General features: G+C 32.8%; 1 protein-coding gene across 1 annotated transcript; it reads left to right on the top strand.

The window, feature by feature from the left end:
• The first annotated feature begins 2,030 nt into the window (after positions 1–2,030).
• LOC132756449 (M-phase phosphoprotein 9-like) lies at positions 2,031–22,924 on the top strand. The gene is made up of 19 exons (XM_060747522.1): positions 2,031–2,327; positions 2,762–2,970; positions 3,990–4,129; positions 5,484–5,924; positions 6,472–6,680; positions 6,947–7,122; positions 7,553–7,786; positions 8,156–8,204; positions 8,652–8,867; positions 9,263–9,375; positions 9,728–9,811; positions 11,078–11,331; positions 12,856–13,003; positions 13,593–13,755; positions 15,198–15,619; positions 16,776–16,930; positions 17,760–17,893; positions 18,726–18,872; positions 19,489–22,924. The coding sequence occupies exons 1-19, from the start codon at positions 2,046–2,048 to the stop codon at positions 19,582–19,584; spliced, it is 3,672 nt and encodes a 1,223-aa protein (XP_060603505.1). The 5' UTR covers positions 2,031–2,045; the 3' UTR covers positions 19,585–22,924.
• The last annotated feature ends 3,232 nt before the right edge of the window (positions 22,925–26,156 follow it).

Raw genomic sequence — 26,156 nt, 5'->3', positions numbered from 1 at the left:
GAAAAAAGGGATTTTTTGATGTACAAAAGAGATTTTGTATGAACCCATAAACCCACCCCCTTTTTTCTATTAAAAGAATAAATTTAAATGAATCAAAAACCAAAGTGCGGGGAAAATTTGGAAACATTTTTGAAAAATTTGGGAGACCGAAAAAGGTGAAAATATCACTGATGGTAAAATGGATGCTAAAATTTAAATTTTTAAAACCCAAAATATTTGTATGATTTATGAACAGATAGAATTGGGACAAGATCTAAAGTCTTACCCTCGGGAAAGCGCCCGGGGAAAAACTGATGAAAGACTTTTGATGGGGGCCCGATTCAGCTGGTAAAAATTCTAAAGTAAAAAAATACAGAAAAAAATGTAATAAAACCCCTGGACTCTAGTTTTTCCTTTCATTCGTTTTTTCCCCTCCTCTGTTCGTATAAAGCCGGGGAAAAAAAAGGGAAAAAATTTAGAATTGTAAAAATTTTCAAAGGGAGGCGGAGGGTTTTCTTATTCCTCCATTAGGGGAAAGGGGGAATGAAATTTTTTCCTAAAAAATCCCCCAGGTCAAACAAAAATCTCAGAAAAATTTTTCTGCTGATATAAAAGAAAGGGGGCAGAAAAAAAAGGTTGACATTTGAAAAATAAATTTCTCAGAGAATGTTTCATTTTCTTTTGGTTGGTGTATAAAAATTTGAAATACTTAAAGAAACTGGGAGAAAAGCGGTTTAGAAACAATGAATCTCCTGGCATAAAAATGTAAAAAGTTTTTTAAAAGGACATGAAAAAACTAAGGTTTTTGGGTTAAACTTGGACAGAAAAAAGAAAAGAAAGCTTTTTGAAATGAAAGTGTACCCCCAGCCCAAACATTTTTTAAAAATTTGTACTTTTCGGTTTCTAAAGTTCTTTTTTTTCCCGAGATCTATTTTTCTAGTTAAGGAGGAGATGCACAAAAAATTACAGGAAAGGGGAATGTATCAGGGTTTTCGTTCCCCAACTGAGAGGGTTTAGAGGTTGTTTTCAAGAGGGTTTGATCTGCCCAAGGGAAATCGGGTACTTTGAAAAAGGGACACAGTGGGTTAGAAAAAGTTAAGAGGCTGGGGCCGAAACCGTATGATTTTAAAAGGTTTTGAGAGAGCGGTCGCCCCAAAAAATTGGGTAAAAGGAAAAGGGTTGAAAAATGAAGAAAGATCTAAATTTTAAAAACGGGGAAGGGGAAAAATTTTTGTCAAAAAAAACTAAATATGACAAAAGGAAAAGGACCAAAAATCATGAAAGGGGGATAGCCCAAAATTTAATAAAAAAAGGGAAGGTTTAGGTTTTTCCCTTTTTAAAATTCCCTTTTAAAATGAATTAATTTGGGTTGTTTTGATTTTAAAAAATTGTTTCCTTTTTAAAAAAGTAACTTGATTGGAAAAAAAAAATTGTGGTTTTCTGGGCCATTGTCACCCCGGTTTTTAAAAAAAATTATTATTATTATAATTGGTTTAAAGGGTTAAATTAAAAGTCAATTTCCCCAATTTAGTGAAAACCCTTTTATTTATTTTTGATTTATAGTATTAATAAAATTTTTTTTCATTTTCAAATAACTCTAAACTTGCTTGGAACTCGAATGAGCAGATAGGGTTCACCAGTATTAGAGCCAATCTAGTCGCCATATCCTAAATAAGCTTTGAATTACTTGTTGGTACCTCAATTTTTAATTATATTTTTCTAGGGAAGAAATTCTAGCAGAGGTATGATAGCTTGGTCTTTGTTGTTATCATTCGCCAATGCCAAAACTAATATATGTAAGTTTTCATTAGTTCAAGCATTTTAAGAGATTACCAAAAATTAAAAGACTTTTGAATACTTGCACTTATCATTGGCAAAAGCACACTTGTTTAGACAAGTCAGAGCATTATTCGGAAAGAGCTATAAACTTTTTTAGAGTTATGCCCCTTTTTAACTAAGAAGTATTTGTCAACATAAGTTGCCCCTTATCAATTTACAAATAAGCGTTAACACTGCATGGGTTGCTCTGGTTGTAGTTTGGTACTGGAATATCCCCTAAGCTTTGCATGGACTGTACCAGATTTACAGCAAGGCAAGTCTATTACATAAATTATCATCATAACCCATTATATTGTAAACACAGGTACACATCTGAAGCCTCACATAGGTCAGAGGTCACAACAGATTACAAGCGTCCAAGTTCAACGTCATACGAGGAAGAATTGTTGAGACGTGCGTATGATCGTGTCTCACATCAGCAACATGATAAACCTCACACAGTACCAGGTGTTAGATCACACGAGTCAAGTGCTATCATTCCAGGCTTCAAAACATTACAAGATCAACAGGTAATTCATTTTAGTATGGAATAGGAAATATAATGTTACAAAATGTACTGCACAATGCACATTTGTAGGTTAGAATAACACTAAGAATGACAACAATGAAAAGAATTATATAAATCATGCATTAAGGGCTTTAAAGGCACATTCTGCCTCAGAAACGTGCAGTAATATGACATTTATATAAACAAATTAGTATTTTGACTTTCAGATAAAATACTAACTAACGAACAGTCTAATTTTAGTATGGCTTTGTTGAGTCTAATAATTGAATCATGTTTGTGCCTGATATAATGCACCTAATGTCTTCCTCCACCAGTAAAGCTGGAAAGTTGCCATTTGACATATTTACTGTGTTTCTGCAACATAAAACCCAAGGGAAAAAAAAGAATGTCATAAAAGTTTATTATGTCAGCTGAAACATTTAATTCTATTTTTAGGCAAAATGGTCGGATATGTTTCACAAGATAGAAGATGAGCATCGTTTGGAACTACGGTCCCAGTATGATCGTCATCAGTATAATATACAAAGGTTGCAGCAACAGATGGAGTTAGAGCTGCAGAAACAACACCTTGCCATCAGGAAAAAACTTGATATTCACAAGGAAGCTCTTGCCAAAATGTCCCCAGACAGAGGCAGTTCAGGACGGTTTGTATATTTTGATGGTTTTTGTGAGATGGTTGTGTAATTGTAGATGAAATACTGCAATTTTCTGGCTTAAATGATGGGGGTAGAGCCCCACGTGTCCCTATATGCATTAATTTTGGCAAAAGTTTAAAAAAAAAATTTTTTGACACATTGAAACCCAAAAAGAAGACTTTCAATGCTAAGACATAACTCACCCGAGTTAAATAAAACATTCGAGTTTGACTCTATAATTAACAAGTATTTGGCCCTATAATGATAAACTCATAAAGTTAGAGACCTACTGTAAGGGGTCTGTACTCTCAGTGCCTGAAAGGATGGAGGGAAACTCATTAAGCATAGACTAGTCCTACTGTGAGCCTCACTGTAAAAAAATCAACATTCTCAATAAGAATAGAAGCCAAAGAGGTGAGGGGCAAGACACTAGAAGTTTGCAATCATAGCCACTTGTCCAAAGACCACATACAGTTGGATTATCTTACATCTAATAGCAACACATAAATGAATTAAAAGGACCCTACAAAGGGTTATTGGCATGAAGGAACTAAAATGTTTTTCTGATATTTGTGTACCTTTTGATGTGATTTGGACCAGTAAATTAAATCCAATTTTTTTAGACCATTTCTTCAACCCTTTTTTCAAGAATAATCATTATATAATGCAAAATAACCTAAAAGTGAAAAATGTTGCAACACTTTTCACTCAAATGGAGCTTAGAATCGCAGAATAAATTGATTTTCCATTTAATTCTTACCATATTTCTTTATTTTCTTTTTTAGATTTTCCTACTTTAACTTCTTCACTTGATCTAGGCAAGAATTTCAAATTTTATGATTTTTAGGCTTTTGACATCAGTGAAGCTCCTTTAATTAGCCAGTTCTTAACATACTCTTCTTTTATTGGCATTGACACTTCTTGTCATAATTGTGGTGAATTGTGTGAGGTTATTTCTCTTATCACATGTATATTTATTATATCTATCTAATATTTTATTGCTCAAAAACTGTACTCTTTGTTTTTAGACAAAGGTCACCTGATAGAAGTTTATCACCAGAGAGAGGTCAAAGGTCACCAGAGAGAGGTCAAAGGTCACCAGAGAGAGGTCAAAGGTCACCAGAGAGAGGTCAAAGGTCACCAGATAGACCTAAAGTTGAAAGATCAGGTAGAATTTATCCTCCTTATGTCCTATGCAGTGTCAATTCTAGGAGGGGGGATGGGGGGATTCACTCATATTTTTGAGAATTCTCCCCTATTTTCCGGAGGCAGGGAGAAAATTTTACATAGAGAAAGAAGGAAAAATATCAACAAATGTAAAAAATTCTCATATTTCGATAAAAATCCCCCCTATTTTTCAAATCTTAGAATAGACACTGCCTATGAAGAATAGATATGTGTTACCAGTATGGTTTTAATGTCCTTTGAAGAGGGCATGGGTATTTTGTTTTGATTATGTTATTCAGGCAGTTAGTAAGACACTCGTAGTCTGGCTGTCTGGAAAAACAATTAACAGTAATATACCCACATACTCAAAACTGCTCTACTTAAAGCCCTTATGAGTCTCCTACTCAGTACTGGTATTTACATGCAGAAAGGAACATGTTCTCTATGAATATTATAAATGTATGTCAATTGTTTTTATTTGAAGATCTGCGTTTGTGTTGATGTATTGATAATATATTCATATTTTAAAAAAATGAATGCATTTTGTCAAAATGATACTGATACTAAGATAGAGTTACATGTATTGTGTTGCCAACATCACCTGCGACTTGTTAATTTGGTGTCATGACAAAATAAACATATTGGTTCTCAGACCAGTTAAAAGTCCATAAAATTGCCATCGATTTTTGTCCTAGTTGCCCATTAAAAACCCCAAAAAACTGATATAATAAGATGTTGTTTAAAGTTTTCTGAAAGGCTGACTGTTTGCATACTTCAAAAGAATGATTGTGATTTAATTCTTTCATAAATAAATTAAATGTTTTTATTCTTGTTATTCTATTAACAATGCTGATATTTTCCTAATAATTAATTACAATTAATCATATAGCTTACAAAACTTGTACTTAATTAAAAGCTGAAAAATCTTGTAAAAGTCTTTTATTAGGAAATTTTCAAATTATTTTAACTGATTAAGTACTTTTTAAGATAATAGCCTCCATCCCTTAAGCTGTAAGTTTTAAATGATGCATCCATATTGAGGATTTTTTAAAACTTTTTGTTTCTCATTATAATTGAATGAAATTTCTAAAAAATTGGAGCATTAAAAATCTTGGTCTAACAATTGCTTTTATAATTATTAGTTTCTTTAAAAAACCTAATCAAATTTAATTAATATGAGGTACTCAACACAAGTGCCTTTACAATAAATAAAGACAGTTACATGTATTACAGTTTACTTAATATAACAGAAAAAAACTTATGATAGAAAAATGTTTTTAGTTATTTCATTGGACTCTCGATATTATGAACACCATATTTTTGGTCTTTTCATCATATTTCTATCTACCTTCCAGGTGAGCATACAGATGTTTCAACCATGCAGAATGCATTTGACTCTAAAAGTTGGCGGGAAATTTATCGTGAAGTGAGGCAGGAAGAAGAACAAGACCATTCTCCACCACGACCGTTGAAACGGACATTAGATGACGACTTTGCTACTCTGGATTCAACATTAGAAAGGTCAAGGCCGTCAGGAGAAAGGTCATCGCCACGTGGAAGTAGTGACCTTTCAAGGTCAGGTAGTCGAGATCCTTCAAGGGAAGTCATCATAAGTGGGTCAGAAAGAACACAGCCGAGCATGAGATTGTCAAAGGCAGAGCGTGATATGTCACTTGGTAAGAATGTGAAGGTCAGTTCACGGCAAAGGTCACCAGAAGGAAGAGATTCAAGGTCATTTGAGAGAGATTCTAGGTCATCTTTTGGAAGAGAATTAGTTCCACCCCTTCATTTACCAGGTGAACAAGAATACATAATTAAAAAAAACCCTGTTTCATATGCAATGGTAATAATATGATTTAATATCTGAAAGGATTTTAGGCATTGTCAAATTACACAGTTTATTTCAAGTCTTTCTGCAAAAGATTTTCATTTTCTTTAAATGTTCAGTTACAGTGGCTTTCATAAAAAGACAAGTAGATTTTTTTTTTTTTTACTGAAGGATATTGTCATAATGCACCAATCATTTATAATACCACCACCACCACTCTTCAAATGAATTGTAAAAATATTAAGGTTTCCTTGTAGGAAGATTCGGCTTGAGTAGTTATTGCTCCTGGTCTGTAAGGAGGACATAATCCCCTGCTATTTGGTGCCAAAACAAAGCCTCTGAATTGTCTGGGTCATGGGAGGGGAAAACTTTTTCCCCTTATCCCCCAACGTGTTGAACCTGAGTTAAATTGACAAGTGCATTAGAGAGCTGTGAGAAAACAGAAATGATAAATGTGTTTTGATAAAACTAAACATGTTTGGATGTAGAATAAACTTATATTTTGTACATTTCAGATGGTGCTTCACCGGAAGGGGTATCTCGCCATGTTCAGGAACTTCTCGACAATTTGAATGACAGCCGACATAGTTTGCATGACCTTGAGGATGGTGTGACCTCGGGACGACCTTTACCTCACCATGGTGACAGGTCAAGTGAGAGACCAAGAGCAGGAGTCTATAGTAGTCCAATGCCTTCATTTACCAGCTCAAGATCCCTTCAAAAGGTAATTAATTTTTTTTTTAAACCATACCCATTTGAATTTATTTAACATTATATACTGTCAGGGTTTGAACCTGGAAGTATCATTTTAGATGACTGGGACTCCAGTATAAATTCTTGTGGCATGGGCCTGCATTCCTGTATGATATGTCAAAGGCTTAGTGTAGTTATTTTATATTATATAAAAATATTGATAGGTATTGTTGGCTAAAGTGTTTTATCTCTTTATTTCTGGAACACAGTGATAAATATGTGTTTGATTTGTTTTAGCCAGCAGAAAAGTTGGTAGATACATCATCTACAAATATGAACAACAATCGCTTTACTCAGTCATTGCCAGTGGGTCGTGATAGGGCAGAGTTTTACACTGAGAGACCAAGAACAACTGGAGGAAGGGATAGATCTGGTGAATCATTGAGGACAGATGATGTTTGTTTATCACCAAGGTAACATTTTTGATTTACATTTACCCGTATTAACCGAAGTATCTTAAATGAACTTGTCCATATTTCGATCTAAACCACACATCATTTTAAAGAAAAAAATCAAAAATATACCAATGAATAGTGTAGACCATAATTAAATGGCATGAATGCGATGGCTTGAATGTGCTGGCTGATTTTGGTCAGCACTGGTCGCATTGGAAATTAATGTCAGTTGTTGCCAGTTGGCTTTAGGTTGAACAATTGTTAACACAGATGTTTTTACCTCAAGATTGTCTTGAAGTGTTTGTATGTTATGTATTGTAGTTTACTTTCATTGATATCATGAGCTGCACTGTCCACTTTTTAGTAATATTTAGGTATTTTCCCTGAATTTTTTTTTTCCATTTAAGATGAGGGTTAAAAGGCGTCTGTGGTTAATGTTTATTTTCAGTACACGTATGAACCTGAGAGAGAAACACGCAAAACATTTAAATGATCTGAGGACATATTACGAAGATGAGTTGAGAGAGTTACGTAAAGCACTGTCTGATACAATGGATGCGTCAGCAGTTAGTGTCAACACGTCGTTACAGTCGTCAGCACATGATCCCCTTCTAGAGGCGGAGAATAGGCAGTTGTCTGATAAATGCCGCATGCTGGAGGATGAAATGGAAGAAGTGCAGAAGTAAGATTTTCAAAACGTACTGCCTTTGTTGATATTTTAGGGTTATTTCTTAAATCTTCGTTGGTCTCTAAAACCCAATAAGCAGCCTTTGTCTGTTCACTGCATAAGCAACTTTTTTTCCACACAAGTTCAATCTGTACAAAATGAAAACACAGATATCCATGCCTTAATGGCACCTGAGAACATGCAAAGGAATATATGACTTAATAAAAACATTTTACTTTCAGCTCTTCACTTGTTCTTCCAAAAGAACATTTTTATTGCATTAAAGATGCACCTCTTACAGTGGTTGTCAATTGCTCTTTCTTTCTTATGCCTTTTTAGCAGTTTTATTTCATATTTACAAATATCTTAACGTTCTAATTTCAGACAAGTAAGAACCCTTGAACAGAAGAATCATGGTCTTGAAAAAAGGGCTGTGAGTATATTTTATAATATCATTTACCTAAGTTATATTATTTTGTTCAAATATTTACTGTGTTAAAAGTGCATGTATATGTTTCTTTTGTTACAAGAAAAGTTTAAAATTTTGTTAAAAAATTTGGTCAGTTTTGTTGGGAAAATAAGCCTTGCCATGTAAAAATAGAAATATTAACTTTGTTATAATTTCATTTAAGATATTGACTTGTTATTAACAAGTTGTAATCTACAGCTTGTTAGTATATTTGTATTTTTCATAAAACTTGGTCATTTGTACATGTATGATGTTTTCTAATTGTTGTATTCTTGATTAAGGTACAGTACTACCAAAACTGGTAGAATCAATATGAAATAGTTAAACTTACGCATTATGTTAAGTGATGTACGTCTTTATGATTATTTAACAGTTTTTTACATCATCAATTGTTGATAATTTGTATGTTAGAGCGAGTATGCAGCAGCTTATGCTGACTCTCAGACAATGAGTGTACAACATCGGGCACACATCGAGGAGCTACAGAGATACTGTCGAGAACGTGACGATCTCATCAACGAACTTGAATCAAAAATGGTAACCAATGACGACAGCGTGAAAATATACAAGAAGAACTTAGATGACGAGATAGAGCTGCATAGACAAGATAAAATAGCATTACAAAGGGTATGACTAACTTAATTTGCTGTTTTATTAATACTCACTCTGATAGTCTTTTAATGAAAAATTGCAATTTTCACTTTTAACCATGTTTTCATTGCCCTCAAGACATCTAACACTTTTACCAGATTCTTGTAACCAGTATCTCCGTTATAATATGTTAAGCTTTACTTGATTTCTTTATTTTGGACTTAGCTCTATTTCTTTTTTCAATAAAACTCAAAAAGAGCGAAGAAAAAAAAGGATTAATGTTGCCTGTTTTGTTTTTTGTTTTTGTTTTTTTTTCAACATGATAATAGTCTGTCAATTATTTATGATTTAATTTGACATATAAACTCAATAAAAATATATGTGAATTGAAGGCAGGGATAATTCATATATCATGTAATATATTATAATAGATGTTGGACAGATACGAGTCATTGGAAAGGGAATACAAGCTATTACAAGAGACTATGAGTACTACAGAAAACAAACTGTATGAAACGAGGACAGAGATTGTTGAACTTAATAGGTAAAATATCATACTGTACTATATACCAATTTATTTTTATATTCACAACGTTTCTTTGCCAGCTTTCTTAGCCTAGTAGGCAGAGCACTGGGTCTAGGGATGAACAAGTCATGTTAAGTGGTTGGCCTTATTATGTTTTTTTCCATTTTGGTTTTCGATAACCCGAATATGAATTATTTTATTTGTTCCCCACTGATAATAAAAAAATTCATGCTTGGAGAGAAACCTAAGTGTTATTTTGTAAATCTGGATTCTATAAATAATGTTTGTCTTATACTTTGTCATAGTATAGGTGGTGTTAAGATAAAGTCATTTTATAAATTGTTCAGGGTCAGTTTTGTTATATTTTCAGAATCATATCAAAGTTAGAACTAGAGAACAAGCGACTAGGGAGAGAAAATGACAACTTACGACACAAAGTTACGCAGTCATTAAAGTAAGTTTTGAAACATCTGTTGTACCATTGTACCTCAATATTTATCAGTATTAAAATCTTATATCACCATGGTTTCCGAACCCTGAAAAACTTTGTGGAGATTATATTACTTTAGCATATAGGATTTGAAATACAAGATCTCAACCATTATGCGTAAGATTGATTGGATTGTAGATGAGTATAATGACCCTTGCTTAATTTGATCGTCTGATATAGAAATTGTGTTGCAGTATTCAAATATGGATTTTTATGCCTGCTCTTTTGCCTTGTCCGTCTGTCTGCTATCACAATGTCTATCCTTAGACTGACAAAACGATGGAATGTAGGGGCATCTGTGTCATATGCACACATTTCTAGTAGCTTAGTAAGTTTTGAGGCCTCAATGATCAAGTCATTTTGCCTGTCACTTCTGTAGATATACTTATTTTATCATCTAATTTCTCTGTAAATTCAGTATATTTGATCATGTATTATTTAAGAAATAATTATTATTTAAGAAATAATATATCCCAACAGTGATTTTATCGCTCAATAAAATCACTGTTTGGCGTTCGGATGCTTGGAAAACATAAACAGTGGGTTTATTGCATAATAATACTCACTTTCAGGCCTTCTATGTCCAATAGGGAAAAACACAGGTCATGTCAGAATAAACAGTATATTAGATTTTTTGAACAATGTAAAATTGTAAAAATACAAACTATATTTATTGTATTCATGAAGTTCCAAAGTTTATGTATATTGCAATATATTTCATGTTCCTTTCTTAAGTGTGTAAGTATGTTTGTGGTTGTTGACTGTCTAGATTACAGTAATTTAGCCTGATTTCTATCTAACATTTTTGTTACTTTTGTATAAACAGACATTGTTTTTGTGCTGATATCTGGTTCTAACATATTGTATATGTTTGTTAACTTTTGTTTCAAAGAAAACAACATGTAGATAAAGAAATTCCTTTTATAAGTCACAATTTTTATTGTGTTTATATCTTTATGTATTCAAAAAGGAAGTTTTTTATTATTTGAGAAGTTATTATAGTAAAAATATAATGCTTCTGTATGTAAGTAATTGTAAGATAAAAGTGGTCTTACTGTCCTTATGAGCTTAGTAGGTTCAGTAATGTTCATAAATGCTAATTAGTGCTAAAAGCTATCATATTTCACTCTTTCTACAACAGTTTTACTGTAGAATTTCTAGTTTGTTATTTACAATATATGCTTTGAATTAATTTTGTTCTAACTTTCATCCCTGACATTATTTTAACAGTTTGTCAACACTTCATGAATCGTTTGGAAGTCCATCATCTCCGAGGGATGTGCAGAATATTCTTTCATCTCACTCAGCAGCCTCTGCTGGGCTTAATACGTCCCTGAGCATGTCACAGTCTGGTCCCCCTGATGGTAGGCTACCAGGGTTTGCCACGTCAATGAAGGATTGGACACCGGCTCAGAAATCCCGTCCAAAATCTGCCGAGACTAACCGGTCAAGAACTGAAGAATTTAACTCAAGCAAGCAGTCAGGTAAACACTAATAGTAATAATTAGATAATGATAAAGATTCTCTTAAAGTGTCTCCATGGCAAAATGGTTAAAGTCGCAGACATCAGGACACTTGCTCCTTGTGTTTATGGGTTTGAATTTCACTAGTGGCTTGATTATGGAGGCCTTCTAGGTAACTTATATAAGGTCAGTAGTTCTACTCAGATGCAAGCTGAAGCCAGAGATGATTTATGGAAGGAAATCTGCCTCCTTGTGGCTCAGGGGTTGCCTGAAAGGGTTGTGGCATATGAATTGCAGGAATGATTTATCCCTGGTGATCATAAGAGGTCACTAAATGGGTTTGAATTACTTGAGTTATTATATCTCTTAGCTCCAGCAGGTGAGGTGGTTTTGACCCCTGCTGATGCTTTTAAGTTTGTAACACCAGGAGTTAGTCAAAATCATCTTTCCTGTTTTGGCACCATATGACCTAAATTGTGTTGATGGGTCTTAAAACCAAGAAAGGAATCTTGGGTCTTCCTGCACTAGTAAAGAACCACTCCTGACAAAATCTTAAATAACTTAAAGGGTGTTCAAAGTCTGACTCTCATAATGTCTTCATGTACCACATCTATTTAAGGGAAAGGCTGTTTTATATGTTAGATTACACAAGTAATCTCCACAATTTATTTGTATGCATGTAAGTTTAAAAGTTTACACCCTGAATTGGTCTTAACATATTTGACAGTAACTACACGCAACGTCACAGAGACTGTGTAAATTTACATGCATATATATTATTCTTGGTAAATAACACGAGTATATGTGGATCTTGTAAAAGTCGGTGGCGTCTTTGATGTTTACGGAATAGCATTCGCACAAATACATATTAAAATTCATATAAACTGGATCATTTAAAAACGACAAAAGAATGTAGAATAAATCTGTTTTAGCGATCGTATTTTTTATAGTTTTGTGTACTTACGACATTAATATCAAAGACTTTTTTTAAAATTAATAAGAGCAAACTGACAATTTTTATTAGCGCTAATTATTGCACTGCCTGGGTTCCCATATTAACTCGATTATGTCAAGTATTCTTGTTAACACAATCAAGTCCTAGTAGACTACAACGATCAAGTATGTATACGTGACATTTGTGACAGTAAATTGAGGACATATAATCGAGTTTTCTTTCAAGTTTCTTAAATATTGCAAACGGATTTAATATGTCACTAACCTGGTTATCTGTCTGTACTTACATCCATTTCACGAAATATCGGCCGGAAAAGAGCCGACGCATGTTTGTTATATATAGAACAGAGACTGTGTAAGAAGTATTTGTTGGGATAAAAGTTCGTCGGATCTTAAATTCGCGGATTGACCTACCCACGAAAACCACGAAAATTCGTGCCCCACGAATAATAATGATTTTACAGTAAGCGATTTTAGATACAGTAAGATCACATTCTTTACTAAAATATTCACTGTAATATTCATTTGTGATTTAAATTTGTACAGTAAAACAAAAGTATAGACAATAATATTATGTATCCTACTCTTTAGTTGTACAGAAGGAGAAAAAGGTTTCTAAATCCAGAAGAAAGGAGGATGTAGAATCAAGTAAAGGGAGACAATCAGAGAAATCAACCGGTGCTAAAAATATCCGTGGAGATTCGTCTATATCGTCATCAAGAGAAGATGTGACTAACAGGTATCTTAAACATATCACTGTATAGTAATACTCAGTTATTTTTTTGTATCTCTCTTAGTATTAGTTTACTGATGAATAACTTAACACATGCCCAGCACTTGATCTAAAGATTCCCTCTTTACTAAGGTTTACTCTGTTTAGGTAAAACATTCACTTAATCCAAGGTTCAAGAAAAAGCTTTCAAAATAGGAGCAGTACAGTCTTGTTTTTAAATGTGATGCCTAAAGGGTCGTCTGTGGCCGAATTGTTAAGGTAGTTTAATTCAAACTTCACTGGCTTCGCGCGGCTGTGGATTCAAATCCTGACATGTTCTATGGAGTAATCAAGTGAGGAACATATCCAGCTAGCTTATGAAATGTTGGTGGTTCTACTCAGTTGCCCGTTTGTGCAAGGAAGGGCACTTGAGGTTTTTTTCCACCAGGAAAGGTGAAAAGTCACCATATGTCCTACTCTGTGGTTGTGTGAAGTAGAACCAAACAACAACAAAAAGATGTGTCACATAACTTTAAACCTGAAAATTCACTATTTATACTTGAATCAGCATAATGCAAATAAATTTTGTAATATTTGAAAAAAAATTTTAATGTAGATCACAGTCTAGAAGGAAAGAAGGTGATGATAGGCCAGTAAGGGACACAACTCCACCTAGGAGAAATGTATCACCACCAAGAAGGGAGTTAACTCCACCAAGATCAGCATCACCATGTAGTCAGGCAGAATCAGAAGTATCAGACTACTCTCCACTATTGAAGGTAATTTAATATATATGAACTTGATCTGACTGTACATGATATATATGATAAAGAAAAATAGCATTGATCCATTGAGATACATTGAACATATTCTCAAACTATTTTTAGTAGAACAAGAAGTGATTAAAACTATTTTTGTAAAAAATTATGAGGCATTGCTTCCTTGTTTCAAATATTTCCTGAATTATATCTTCCTAATTTTTCACTGTATGTATAAATTCTATACTTTATGGTAGACATGAACAAAGTGTAGATTTAATGATTTTCTTTTCTAACTTCACACCAAATGATGAAAATATAACCATGGAAAATAAAAAATAAGCACTTTCATATCCCTATAATGGGTTTGTCATCTTGTTGGCAAATACATGGTACAGTGAGTGAGACTGGTATGCATGTCTTGTAAGGAGGTGGTGGTTGTGGTTTTTAGCTCGACTATTCGATAAGAATAAGTAGAGCTATTGCAGTCACCCGAGCGTCGGCGTCCGCGTCGGCGTCGGCGTAACCACTTATGTTAAAGTTTTTGTAATAGTTCAAATATTTTCAAAGTCCATTGACATATGGCTTTGAAACTTTGCACACTTGTTCACCATCATGACCCCAACCTGTAGACAGGAGGAGGTAACTCTATCAAGCATTTTGACAGAATTATGCCCCTTTTTCGACTTAGAATTTACGTTAAAGTTTTTGTAATAGTTCAAATATTTTCAAACTCCATTGACATATGGCTTTGAAACTTTGCACACTTGTTCACCATCATGACCCCAACCTGTAGACAGGAGGAGGTAACTCTATCAAGCATTTTGACAGAATTATGCCCCTTTTTCGACTTAGAATTTACGTTAAAGTTTTTGTAATAGTTCAAATATTTTCAAAGTCCATTGACATATGGCTTTAAAACTTTGCACACTTGTTCACCATCATGACCCCAACCTGTAGACAGGAGGAGGTAACTCTATCAAGCATTTTGACAGAATTATGCCCCTTTTTCGACTTAGAATTTACGTTAAAGTTTTTGTAATAGTTCAAATATTTTCAAAGTCCATTGACATATGGCTTTGAAACTTTGCACACTTGTTCAACATCATGACCCCAATCTGTAAACAGTAGGAGGTAACTGTATCAAGCATTTTGACAGAATTATGCCCCTTTTTCGACTTAGAATTTACGTTAAAGTTTTTGTAATAGTTCAAATATTTTCAAAGTCCATTGACATATGGCTTTGAAACTTTGCACACTTGTTCACCATCATGACCCCAACCTGTAAACAGGAGGAGGTAACTGTATCAAGCATTTTTTTTACTATCAAGCACTAAGAATAGTCGAGCGTTGCTGTCCTACCGACAGCTCTTGTTGTAGTTTACCCTCCATATCATGGCAGAACGCCACTTTGATTTCACCAGGAGCAAATTGGTAAATGATTTATAAAACAATATTTGCAGGCGGAGAGAGAATTATTCAAGCTACGTGACATGATGCGCCAGGCAGTTGCCGTGAAACCAAGTTCTTCACCGCCTCCGATTAAACTGCAGAAGAAATTTTATGGAAGTGAACGGCCCTCCAGTACGGATGATTATACTCCGGATTTAGGCGTGCAAAGGGGACGGAAAGAAAAACCCAGTATTAGCAGTCACTCTAGTGTAGCGAAAACTAAATCTAGCCAAACACCTGTCAAATCTGATAAATCTAGCTCAAAACGTCAAAGCTCGGTTAAATCTGAGAAAAGCACTAAGTCAAAAGATCGAGGATCAGGAAAAGATCAAGATCGAAGGGAAAGAGGAAAGGAAAAAATGGAGAGAGAAAATGGAAGACAAAGGGAGAAAACTCCACCAAGGAGAGAAGAGCTTGTAGACACTTCTACTAGGTCTGTAGAATTTCTAATTGTTTTAAGTTTTAAATTAAACATACATGTATATGATTGATGTCCTAATTATATTGATCTGCCAGCTTTATGGATTTAGAAATAAAAAACAGCTTGAATGCCTCTATGAGTTTTTCATGCACAAATGATGCACCTGGTTAGAAGCAGACATACAAGTAACGTTTAAACATCTCTTGCATGATTTGAATCAACATGACTGAGAGGCAAATAATCTGTGGGCAGCAACTTGGTATAAAGTATTTCATAATAAAGTATAACATACAAGCCTTTTGATTGAACTGATTATCTTGAAACAGCCTCAGTTATGTTAAAAAGTCATAAGAATCACAAGTCTTCATGTACTTACCTGGATGTGAAACATGGCAATTTGTGGTCCTAATGTGGGGCCTTATTCATGATCTTTAGAAATTTGCCTAATGATTATTTTTATTTCATTCACAACTTAAAGGGACTCCACTAAGATTTTTTTTACATGACAGGACTGGAATTATTTTTCTGAGCTTTAGGTACCAATTGATAAAGCTCTGGAGCAATAACTTTTGTGCAAATTTTCAGGCCATTCCTTTGTGTTGTTTTTCCACAATAATCAATTTTACTGTGCAAATCACCAATAAATAAAAAGCATTGCAACAGTTTTTTTACTCAAATCCAACTAATTAACTAATTATTTAAAAAAAAAAAAAAAAAAAAAAAATAATTCAAAAGTATTTTTCATTGATATCCTTCACAGAGGAGAGGATGGGATGGCATAATTGCTCTAAGACTGTCTTTCTCTGTATGATCAAGTTTAACTGTGGTTATCACATATTCACTTCATAAGCTTTAGCTTCGATGCAAAGACCCAGCATATGTCTTGTTAAGAGTTAAAAGCTTCATTTTAGTGTACACGTCTATTGAAAAATAACTCACCTCCCATACGAAATATGTTAATGAAGATGAATATAAAGCTACTGTCTAAAATTTCCTATACTTTAAAAATACGACCTTGAACTTCAATGTTATTCAGGGGTCATAGTTATTTTTCAATAGACTGTCTAAATATTTGAATTAGAAAATTTACATGCTATGTAAAAATTGTGATCAATACAATATTTTAACTAAAATCTGATATCTTAATTTATTTTATGTTTTATTTCAGGTTTGACATTGATTTTAATGAAGCTGACAAGTCGGTAACAGTGAGTCAAAGAAAAGTGGATAACCAGTCAGGGAAACAGAAAAACTTGACAAATGGTGAAACCAGGGACCAGTCTAAAGATAAAAATAGCACAAAGGACAATTATTCCAGCCAAGGTTTGTTGATCTGTTCAACTGATCTGAATGATTTGTGAATAATATTGTCACCTTAGTGTAATAACTGGTTAACTCCTATTAAATTTAGAAGGACTTAACCTGTTACTGCACTAAGATGAAGATTTGTGAATACCTGTCATTTGTGAACAATTTTTTTTTTACTGTTGAAGCTAAAACTTATATGATATTACCAAATTGATTTTGTGGTATTTAGTGCCAGTAGTGTCAGCTTTAGTTATATTTTATTTGACTTTATTTTACAAATTTCTGAAATGACCTTTACCTGCATTAAAGTTAAGGTGCAACTGTCCTAGTTTCAGGAGACAGGCAGACTGACTTTCCTTTTTACTTTAGGTATAAGTATTTAATTATGAAGCAAGATTTTGTTCAGAAATTTAATATTGAGTGAATTCAACTGATTAGAAAAAGATAAAGTATGTTAGATATAGGTTCTACACAGCAATTTACATTGCCCTAACATTAAACATAGAAGAGGGGCAATTAGATTTGTTTTGCATGTCCATCTCACTCTGACTGTTGTGCTGTCACACTGTCTGATGACTGACAAAACAATAGAATATGCGGGCATTCTTGTCCTATGGACACATTTCTAGTTTTAAATGTAAGATGATAACTATTATGAAAATATAAATGACAATAAAAAAACCTAAAGATTTTTGTTTTATTATATGATGCAGAAATAGTTTTCAGTAGGAATGATGCATTGTGATCGAGATGAATCATATCTCATTGATGAAAACTAAATACATACATGTACAGTTCACATGATAAACATATTGAAACAAATGATGAAATATTTTCACTATAGGTGCAGAAGGTCAGATAGAGAACACACTGGACATGATGAGACATGGTCAGTTCACAACACGACCTGAGTGGGAGAATATCTACACGTCCTTAGCTAAACCTAAATCTGAGACACAGTCCGCACCTAGAAACATGGTGAGATATTCATGTAATTGTGGTTCCTATTGAAATGTTGAATACTACTTAACTTGTTGCTAGGGGGGCATAGGCTGTAGCTTGCACCTACCACAACTGCCCGTGATCAGGCTCAATAAAATTGAAGCCAGCAACATTTTCTATTTTGTCATTTAGAGCATTCTATTGGGAGCCCCAAAATATTGGCTATCTCTAAATATATCTAGCATTTTCTACTTTCGTTGTCATTGGCATGGATTAAAGCTCAACCAAATGTACCGTTTAATTGTTGTATGTACTTCAATACAGCTATGAAAATGAATTTGTTAGCAGTACGTAATAGCTTTCTATTTAGGATATTTTTAGCATGAGTCTTTGTCACCAGGATAAAAACGAATGTTCGTTTTATTCCACTATTTCTTTTCTTTAATAGTTTTGCTCGAGGAAAATAATTATGATAATTAACAATCAGTTTTCAACATAATTACACATGTAAAATAAATTGAAAACTACAAAGTACACTTGATTGAAATAAAAAGAAATCTATATCTTTCATAAGTAAAGGTCACCCTAAAAATATGATGGAAAATATTCAATATTAAATGAAGGAAACTCGAAATCTTTATTCCTAATGACTAACCCAAATAAGTTATTTTTCTTAAACAAATTCTCTTCAAAATGGAGGACGATGGTAAACAATCAGTTCATTATATGTAAATCTGTTCACTATAAAAACTCCTGATACAAGGAACTAATTCGCTATATGCTTACAAGGAACTGCAGATATAAGGGAACAGATTTTGAATGTCCCAATGAGTTTGCTTACTGTATACAGTTATCTTTATATCTCCAGGAAGAGAAGGTCAAGGACAGGTTACGTTCTATAGCAGAGATGGAGAGTCGATATGATGGGCTACAGGTGGAGAAACGACAGCTTGAATCCAGTATTAATAAAATACCTCTACATGGGAGAGTGGATAGGAACAACAGAAAACAAAAGGTATTAATATTTTATCAATTATAAATATTTAAATTATTAAATATATTGCCATTTTTACAATGTCTCAAATAAACTGTGAACTTAAGATAAATGTATTGTGTCTGTTTTTTTCAGTAACTTGCATATTTTGTGATTTTGATTTGACTAGAAGAAATATAACTTACTTGTACCAGTTGAACTGTTTTATAAGTATGCATGGTAGATAATATATATCAAAATTGGTTTTGATTTAATTCTTGTTTCTGAATCATAAAAACTTGTTATGAAGTCACTTTGCAGATCTTGTAACTTTTCTCTTCAAATATAAACAACAAAGATCATCACATTAATTGTACTGTGGAGTAACTTTGGATTAATGTTAGCAATTCAAACGAAAGGCACCTTTTATTCAAAGTAAATATTCAGACTGAGATTATTTGATGTTAATGAAACGTTTAATATTTCATAATTTATGGAACGTCATTGTTCTACTTAGGCGCCCGTTTCTGCCTGAAATAATGCACCGAAAGGCACCTGAGGTCTTCCTCCACCATTATAGCTTGAAAGTTGCCTATAATGATCTATACTGTGTTGGTGTGACGTAAATCCAATCCCCCCTTTTATGTTCTGCTTGCAGGAGGAACTAGAGAATAAATTAGATGCTGTGGAACGAGAGCTAGGATCGTTACGAATGACACTAAAACGTTACAATGTGCTCAAGACTGCAGGATAGATTTACACCACTGCCAACACAGTTGTACAGTTCAGATCTACCCACTTACACGCCTTATTTATCTGAACTGACAAAAACTATGTAGATATTAAGTTATGTCATATGTTAATATGGAAATTTATATGCAACGTTGTATTCAGAAATAACCAATCAAATGTAGTATTACAAAATTTAATAAGGGTTTATGTAACATGTATGCAACACTCACAATGAAAACTTAAAGTTCTTCCAAAACACACCCAATGTGATTAAGCAGAATATTTGCACTGATTTGTACATACATGCACATACATGGGCTTATTTTAGTAAAAACAACCTGTTTTGGTCCAAGCACTTTAACAGTTTGTTCATATAATCAGGTTAAAATGTCTCAATATTTTCTGTTTTAATTGAAAGGTGATTACATAAACCTACTTCTCATTTGTGAGTGAATGTCATTCTCCCATATTCATTCTTTGTTAATTTATATTTAATTTACAAACATATAAGAAATCATTTCACTTAAATATACCCTGATGAAGTCATTGTCTCAAAATGTCTACCAGGATTGTGAATTTGTAACAACTGTATATTAATTGTTTGTCACAAATTGATAATTTTTTCTATTCCCCCCCCCCCCCCACACACACACACATTTTGATAATATTTTAAGAACCACCACACTAGCATAATAAGAAGCAAATTGGCTACTTCTAGCCATTGCTTGTTTACTAAAAATATATTCACTGTCTGAATATTCTCAGAAATCATTTCCCGACCACCGTCATTAATTGTAGTAAATTGGCTACTTTAAGCAATGGCTTCCTCATTATATTTTGAAATGTATTTTATTTCTTTTAATTTTTTGCAGGTTGTATTCTTCTATGTTATTGAAGAAAATAATTGTACCATATGTCAAGGATTTGGTGCAAAACAGTTGTAACTTGTATGACTATTTTGCATCAGATCCATAAATTATATGTATAATTTACTGTAACTGTGATATTTTTACATACGATTTCTACATGTCTTGTATTTGTCACAAATTGTTGTTTTGGTGTTCTTGTTTAAAAAGAAAATCTAATGTAAGAACTGCTCTTGAACTGGCAGTTTTTGATTTAAATTCATAATTGATTATAGCAAGAAATTTTCAGGCAATTTAACCTGTCTTAAAGGACATTTGTAGGAGAAAATGAGCACATACTAAAAGATTTTGAGCTTTTGAATACTTTTGAAAATTCATGTTAAATTTGAATGGCCAATAGTGGTCTATAGAGTTTGGTCAAGCTGTATATACATGTAAGATGGTCTGCCTAATAACTAGCATCTACTCATGGGGACAGTAATGATTTTACTCCTTAGAAATTATATAAGGTGTTAACACGTTACTGCATGAAGTTGATGATCTGTTATTTCTACCTGCACTTAAAGAACTTAAAGATAGCTGCAGATATTAATAAACATATTGTCACCTTTGTGCAGTAACGGGTTAACTCCTATTAGATTATATAAGGAGTTGACCTGTTGCTGAATTAAGGTGGCAAATTATAATGGTCTTAACTGAAATTTCAGGATGACAAAAGTTTAGATAAACAAGTATATTTTATATAGTTTAAATTGAAGGGATCATGGCTTCCAAAATTTGATCGAGATAAAGCAAAAATCAAGTAAAATGATGTCAAGATAATCATAATTGATGGTACAAAAGTTTTTGTTACGAAGGTTGACAGTGTGAGAGGTTTTCTAACTTTTATTCAATGTATTTATAGGGCAACATTAAACATGTAAAAGCAGCATGTCTCGATATTAAACTCAATTATTAAAATGTTCTTATATTACGAAGTTTAAATTCATAAGGGAAATGAATTTGCGAACTTGGTATTATGTAAAAATTTAACGCTTCATGAATGCTTATAATTTAATACTGCAAATTTATCTGACTGAATATGAATGTTTGTAAAAATCAGTGTTATAAATTGGCACAATATATATTTGCATTTTATTTAAGTAAAAAGTATAAAAAAATATCACACAATTTTTTAAAATTGCCAGAAATCTGGTGGGGGGATACTTATACAATTTGTTGCAAGTTTATAAACCTACCTGTCCAGTATTTTAGGATTTATACTCTACTGCCAGAGATATCTTTTTACAATTTTTTTTAAAATTTAGTCACACTTTATGATAGTAGACTATAGATAGAGTAAACAAATTGCTACTTATATTTGGTGCTAGTCAGTAGAAGAAAAAAAATCTTTTCCTTACACATCACTGGAATTTTTTTTACTTTTATACTCTGTAGAATTTGTCACCATAGTGCAGTAACAGGTTAACTCCTATTAAATTATATAAGGAGTTAACCTGTTACTGCACAAAGGTGACAAGATAAAAACCTGTTAATGAACATGTCTCCCACCAATGATACAGGAATGATTTCGAATTATTTCACTGCAAATTGTCTACCTTATGTATGTTAAGACTTAGTGTTATTAAAGAGTTAATTCAAAACGTTATAGAATTGTTAAAAAGGTACACAAACAACACTAAGGTGAATTCATTTTATGATTTTGTTGCCGTTGGTAGCTTAGTAAGTTTTGTATTCCAAGTTTGATGTGGAAATGAAGTTTGTTTTGTTTTATTACACGAGGGGAATGGGGTTTTTGGTACACTTAGATTAGGTCTTAACATAGATAGTATGATATTGCATTTATAAATAACAAGGCATTTGTATCTGTTTGATTTTACTGTGTGTTTTACACTCCTGTGAAATACGAAAAAAACATTTAACATAACAGGGACCAACTGTTTACTTATATTAAATAAGATTGAGTCAAGATTGATATTTTCTAAGAAAGTATACAAATTTTTGTTCATTATACACTATATATGTCAACATATTAACATGCCAAAGTCAACATTGCCAATAAAATTGTCTCTAGGGCTTTTTAAGTTATACCTATTCTTTTTAAAGTTCTTAGTTTGAATATGGTTAATTTTTGGTTAAAGTATATTAAGTTCTTTTGATATGCTATTTATTCAAGTAAAAGAAATTTGTGTTTTTGATCAGAAAATATTCAAAATAAGTTACAAGAAAATTTCATAACGCTTCTAAAGTCATAAAAATTGCAACTATATCATGATTATGTAATTCAAAGGTTGACCGCAAAAATGCAGTAACTTATATCAAATGAAGGAAGACTTACAACAGTTTTACGGTCAACCCTCAATATATATTGAATATATATATATTTGTGGCAGCTTGTTTGTGTTGAGTTTTTTTATAACATTTTGTATTTTTGTTATTTAAGTTTGTTAGCTTATTATGTCATTTTTTTGAGAAATAAAAAGGTACTAAAACTCACCATGATGTTTTTTTAATGGAATGTCACCAAAGAGAATAATGTAATAAGAATGAGACATAATATCTCTCTTTGAATGTCCTTCTGTCAAATTTGCTTCTCCTGAATGTCCTTCTTGTATGTATACATGTTTCTGGAATGCTACTTTGTATTCTTGAATGTGACCTTTGAATATCCTTTATTGCTGGCTTTATCTGGAATTACCGATTGCCCCTCGCCACTGTGGGTTCGAATCCCGGCAGGGACTTTTGATTCTTTCATGTGAGAAAGCTATCCAGCTAGCTTACGGTACGTCGGTGGTTCTACTCAGGTGCCCGTTCGTGCCTGAAATAATGCACGGAAGGGCACCGGAGGTCTTCCTCAACCAGTAAAGCTGGAACGTCGCGATATGACCTATACTGTGACGATGTGACGTAAAACCCAAACAAACCTCGTCTTGTTTGCTGTCACTGGAATGATTCTTTTAAATGTTGTCTTTTGAATGACAATTTTGTTGCAGTATCTGTAATGTCATATAGTCACATTTCTTTCTCTGAAGTCATATGACGTTTTTGCTCTGAACTGATCTTTTTCTTTTTTGTTAGCTCACCTGTCACAAAGTGACATGGTGAGTTTTTGTGATCGCTTTTCGTCTGTTTTAGATTTTATTATAGACTACAATAGTACTAATATATGTTCCTTGTCATGGAGAGTTTTATAAACAGGTGAGCGATTTCTGGCCACCATGGCCCTGTTGTTGTTTCTGCAATGACCTTCCTAATTGTAGCTGTGTCTTAAAAAAACCAATCATGACATTTGGCAACTGTCTCTGGAATATCATAATAGTCTATTGCTGTCTCTGGAATGACCATTTCTCTTTGTACGTTTGGAACATCATATATTCTTTATTGCAGTCTTTTGAACAGCATTTTCTCCAGCTTTTCCTCGAATATACCACTAGAATGTACCACTCTTAATGTATATGTCTCCAGCAGAGGTGCAATGATAATTTTTGTATGTCAATATGCCTTCTTGTATGCATAGGGAAGAAATTGTACATGGCAAGCAATAGATTGGGATGCATTACATATTTCACATTGCAGTGGTTGCTAAGAAAGTTATGACTAATTTAATCTTTTGAAAGAACATTTGAGATCAAGCACATTTGGAGAGGCAACCTCAATCACAACAGTGACTGATGATTTTTTTCTAGCAACTGCTTTTGGGAAAAAGTCGTCCAGATTTGATCTATTATAGATTCATTTTTATTTGATTTCAAAATAAAACTGCGATGTAATTTTAATTTATACTGTTTAAAGTTTTTATGATAAGATTTTTGAACACGTTTACACACCATACTGCCTATTTCAGAATATACTTCCAAATACAGAAAGACTATCAAAGTTACTTAGAAATCACAACGCATTTGTTTTATTTTATCCTCATATTAGAAATCATAACGCATTTGTTTTATTTTATCCTCATATTAGAAATCATAACGCATTTGTTTAATTTTATCCTCATATTAGAAATCATAACGCATTTGTTTTATTTTATCCTCATATTAGAAATCATAACGCATTTGTTTAATTTTATCCTCATATTAGAAATCATAACGCATTTGTTTTATTTTATCCTCATATTAGAAATCATAACGCATTTGTTTAATTTTATCCTCATATTAGAAATCATAACGCATTTGTTTAATTTTATCCTCATATTAGAAATCATAACGCATTTGTTTAATTTTATCCTCATATTAGAAATCATAACGTATTTGTTTCATTTTATCCTCATTTTAGAAATCATAACGCATTTATTTAATTTTATGCTTATGTATACCCCGCTTTCATTACCCCTTGACCTTTGTATGCCAGAATGTTTATTTTCTAAATAAACAAAAAATATCTGATAAAATACACTGCGTAGAGTGGTTGCTGACAAGGTTATCAATGTATAAGATAAAGCACACGGTCAAAGGCAACATGTATGGTGATATTTGTATGAAATTGTTCCTTTTATCCTTGGCTGTCTAAATGATTAATTCTCGAGCATTTTCATGGAATGGAATCTGACAAATACTGTTTGTAGTGTAACAAGTTTTATAACGATTGCACATGTCAGTTTATCAATTACCATCATCTTATAAAAGATACATGAACATTTAATAGAAATATGTGCAGCAATTAACATAAAATGGATAAAGTACACATGTTTTGTGGTACAACTTTCGAAAAAGTAAAGTATTGTTGGATGGGATGGGGTATACAAAACCAACAAAAATTAAAATACAAAACTTTGATACAAGCTTAATTTATACCACAAATTGATTTGAGTTAAGATCTATAGTTATGTTTTGTTAAATTTGCACTCGCATTGATTTTTCTGGAATAACCTTTCATAGAATGACCCTTGTGGTTGCTGTATCCGGAATGAACTGCGATACTAGCTTGTACTATCTATAAACAGTCTAATTAAATATGTGTTTGTGATATTTAACTAAACTTGTGCTGTAAAATTAATGTTCATCACGAAAAGCTCACATATTTTGGTGAACGTAGGCACAGCTAAGAATCTGTTAAGACTTTTTCAATAAACTGTGTGGACATGTTTAGAGACCGCACTGCCCATGAATTTAGAAAATACAGAAAAATGTCCATCCGAGATTGCATTTTAGAAACGATCATGCAGTTTATTTATCTATTTCATTTGTATTTGTTTCTCTTATTTACCACCATGTTACCTTTTTTCGGATTTTCTAAGTATTTTTTTTTCTAAATCAGTATACATGTATTTTTTCTGACAAAACATCCTTTTACTAACTGTTCTTTTCTAAAATACAATTTAGAAGGACACTGAAAATTCCTTATAAAGTATGAAATTATAATGCGCACAATGGTATTTTTGAACTATTTTTCGGGTGTTTTATGCAAAAATGGGATGGGTTTGAAACGCAGCATTTGTAAACTGCAAGTCTTTACGGACAAATGCAAACTTACTTTCTGTGAATAGTTAAAATCAATATTTCAAGGAAGTAGAACATTTATATTTAGTTCATTGTTATGTAATATATGAAAATTTAAAACAACCTGGTCGCATTGATTTTGACAAGGTTATAATCATTTAAATCTATTGAACTACACCAGTGTCTTTCAAATATTCTATTTGAAAGACCCTGTCTACATTTATGACATTAAGCACTTTTACCGGAGAACCATCTGTTGTTGATGACGTTTATTTGAAAATGTTTCTTTT

Source organism: Ruditapes philippinarum, unplaced genomic scaffold (genome assembly GCF_026571515.1).
Source record: "Ruditapes philippinarum isolate M1 unplaced genomic scaffold, ASM2657151v2 ctg6285_1_1_1_1, whole genome shotgun sequence".
NCBI classification, from domain to species: domain Eukaryota; kingdom Metazoa; phylum Mollusca; class Bivalvia; order Venerida; family Veneridae; genus Ruditapes; species Ruditapes philippinarum.
Note: the sequence above shows the minus strand (reverse complement) of the source record. Positions and strands in the feature narration are given on the sequence as shown.

Bases quoted from the DNA above. Each gene is read 5' to 3' on its own strand.
- LOC132756449 (XM_060747522.1), top strand. From the start codon at position 2,046: ATGGACTGTACCAGATTTACAGCAAGGCAAGTCTATTACATAAATTAT. The intron at 4,130-5,483 runs GTAGAATTTATC...TCTACCTTCCAG, and splicing joins ACCTAAAGTTGAAAGATCAG to GTGAGCATACAGATGTTTCA. The intron at 7,787-8,155 runs GTAAGATTTTCA...TTCTAATTTCAG, and splicing joins GAAATGGAAGAAGTGCAGAA to ACAAGTAAGAACCCTTGAAC.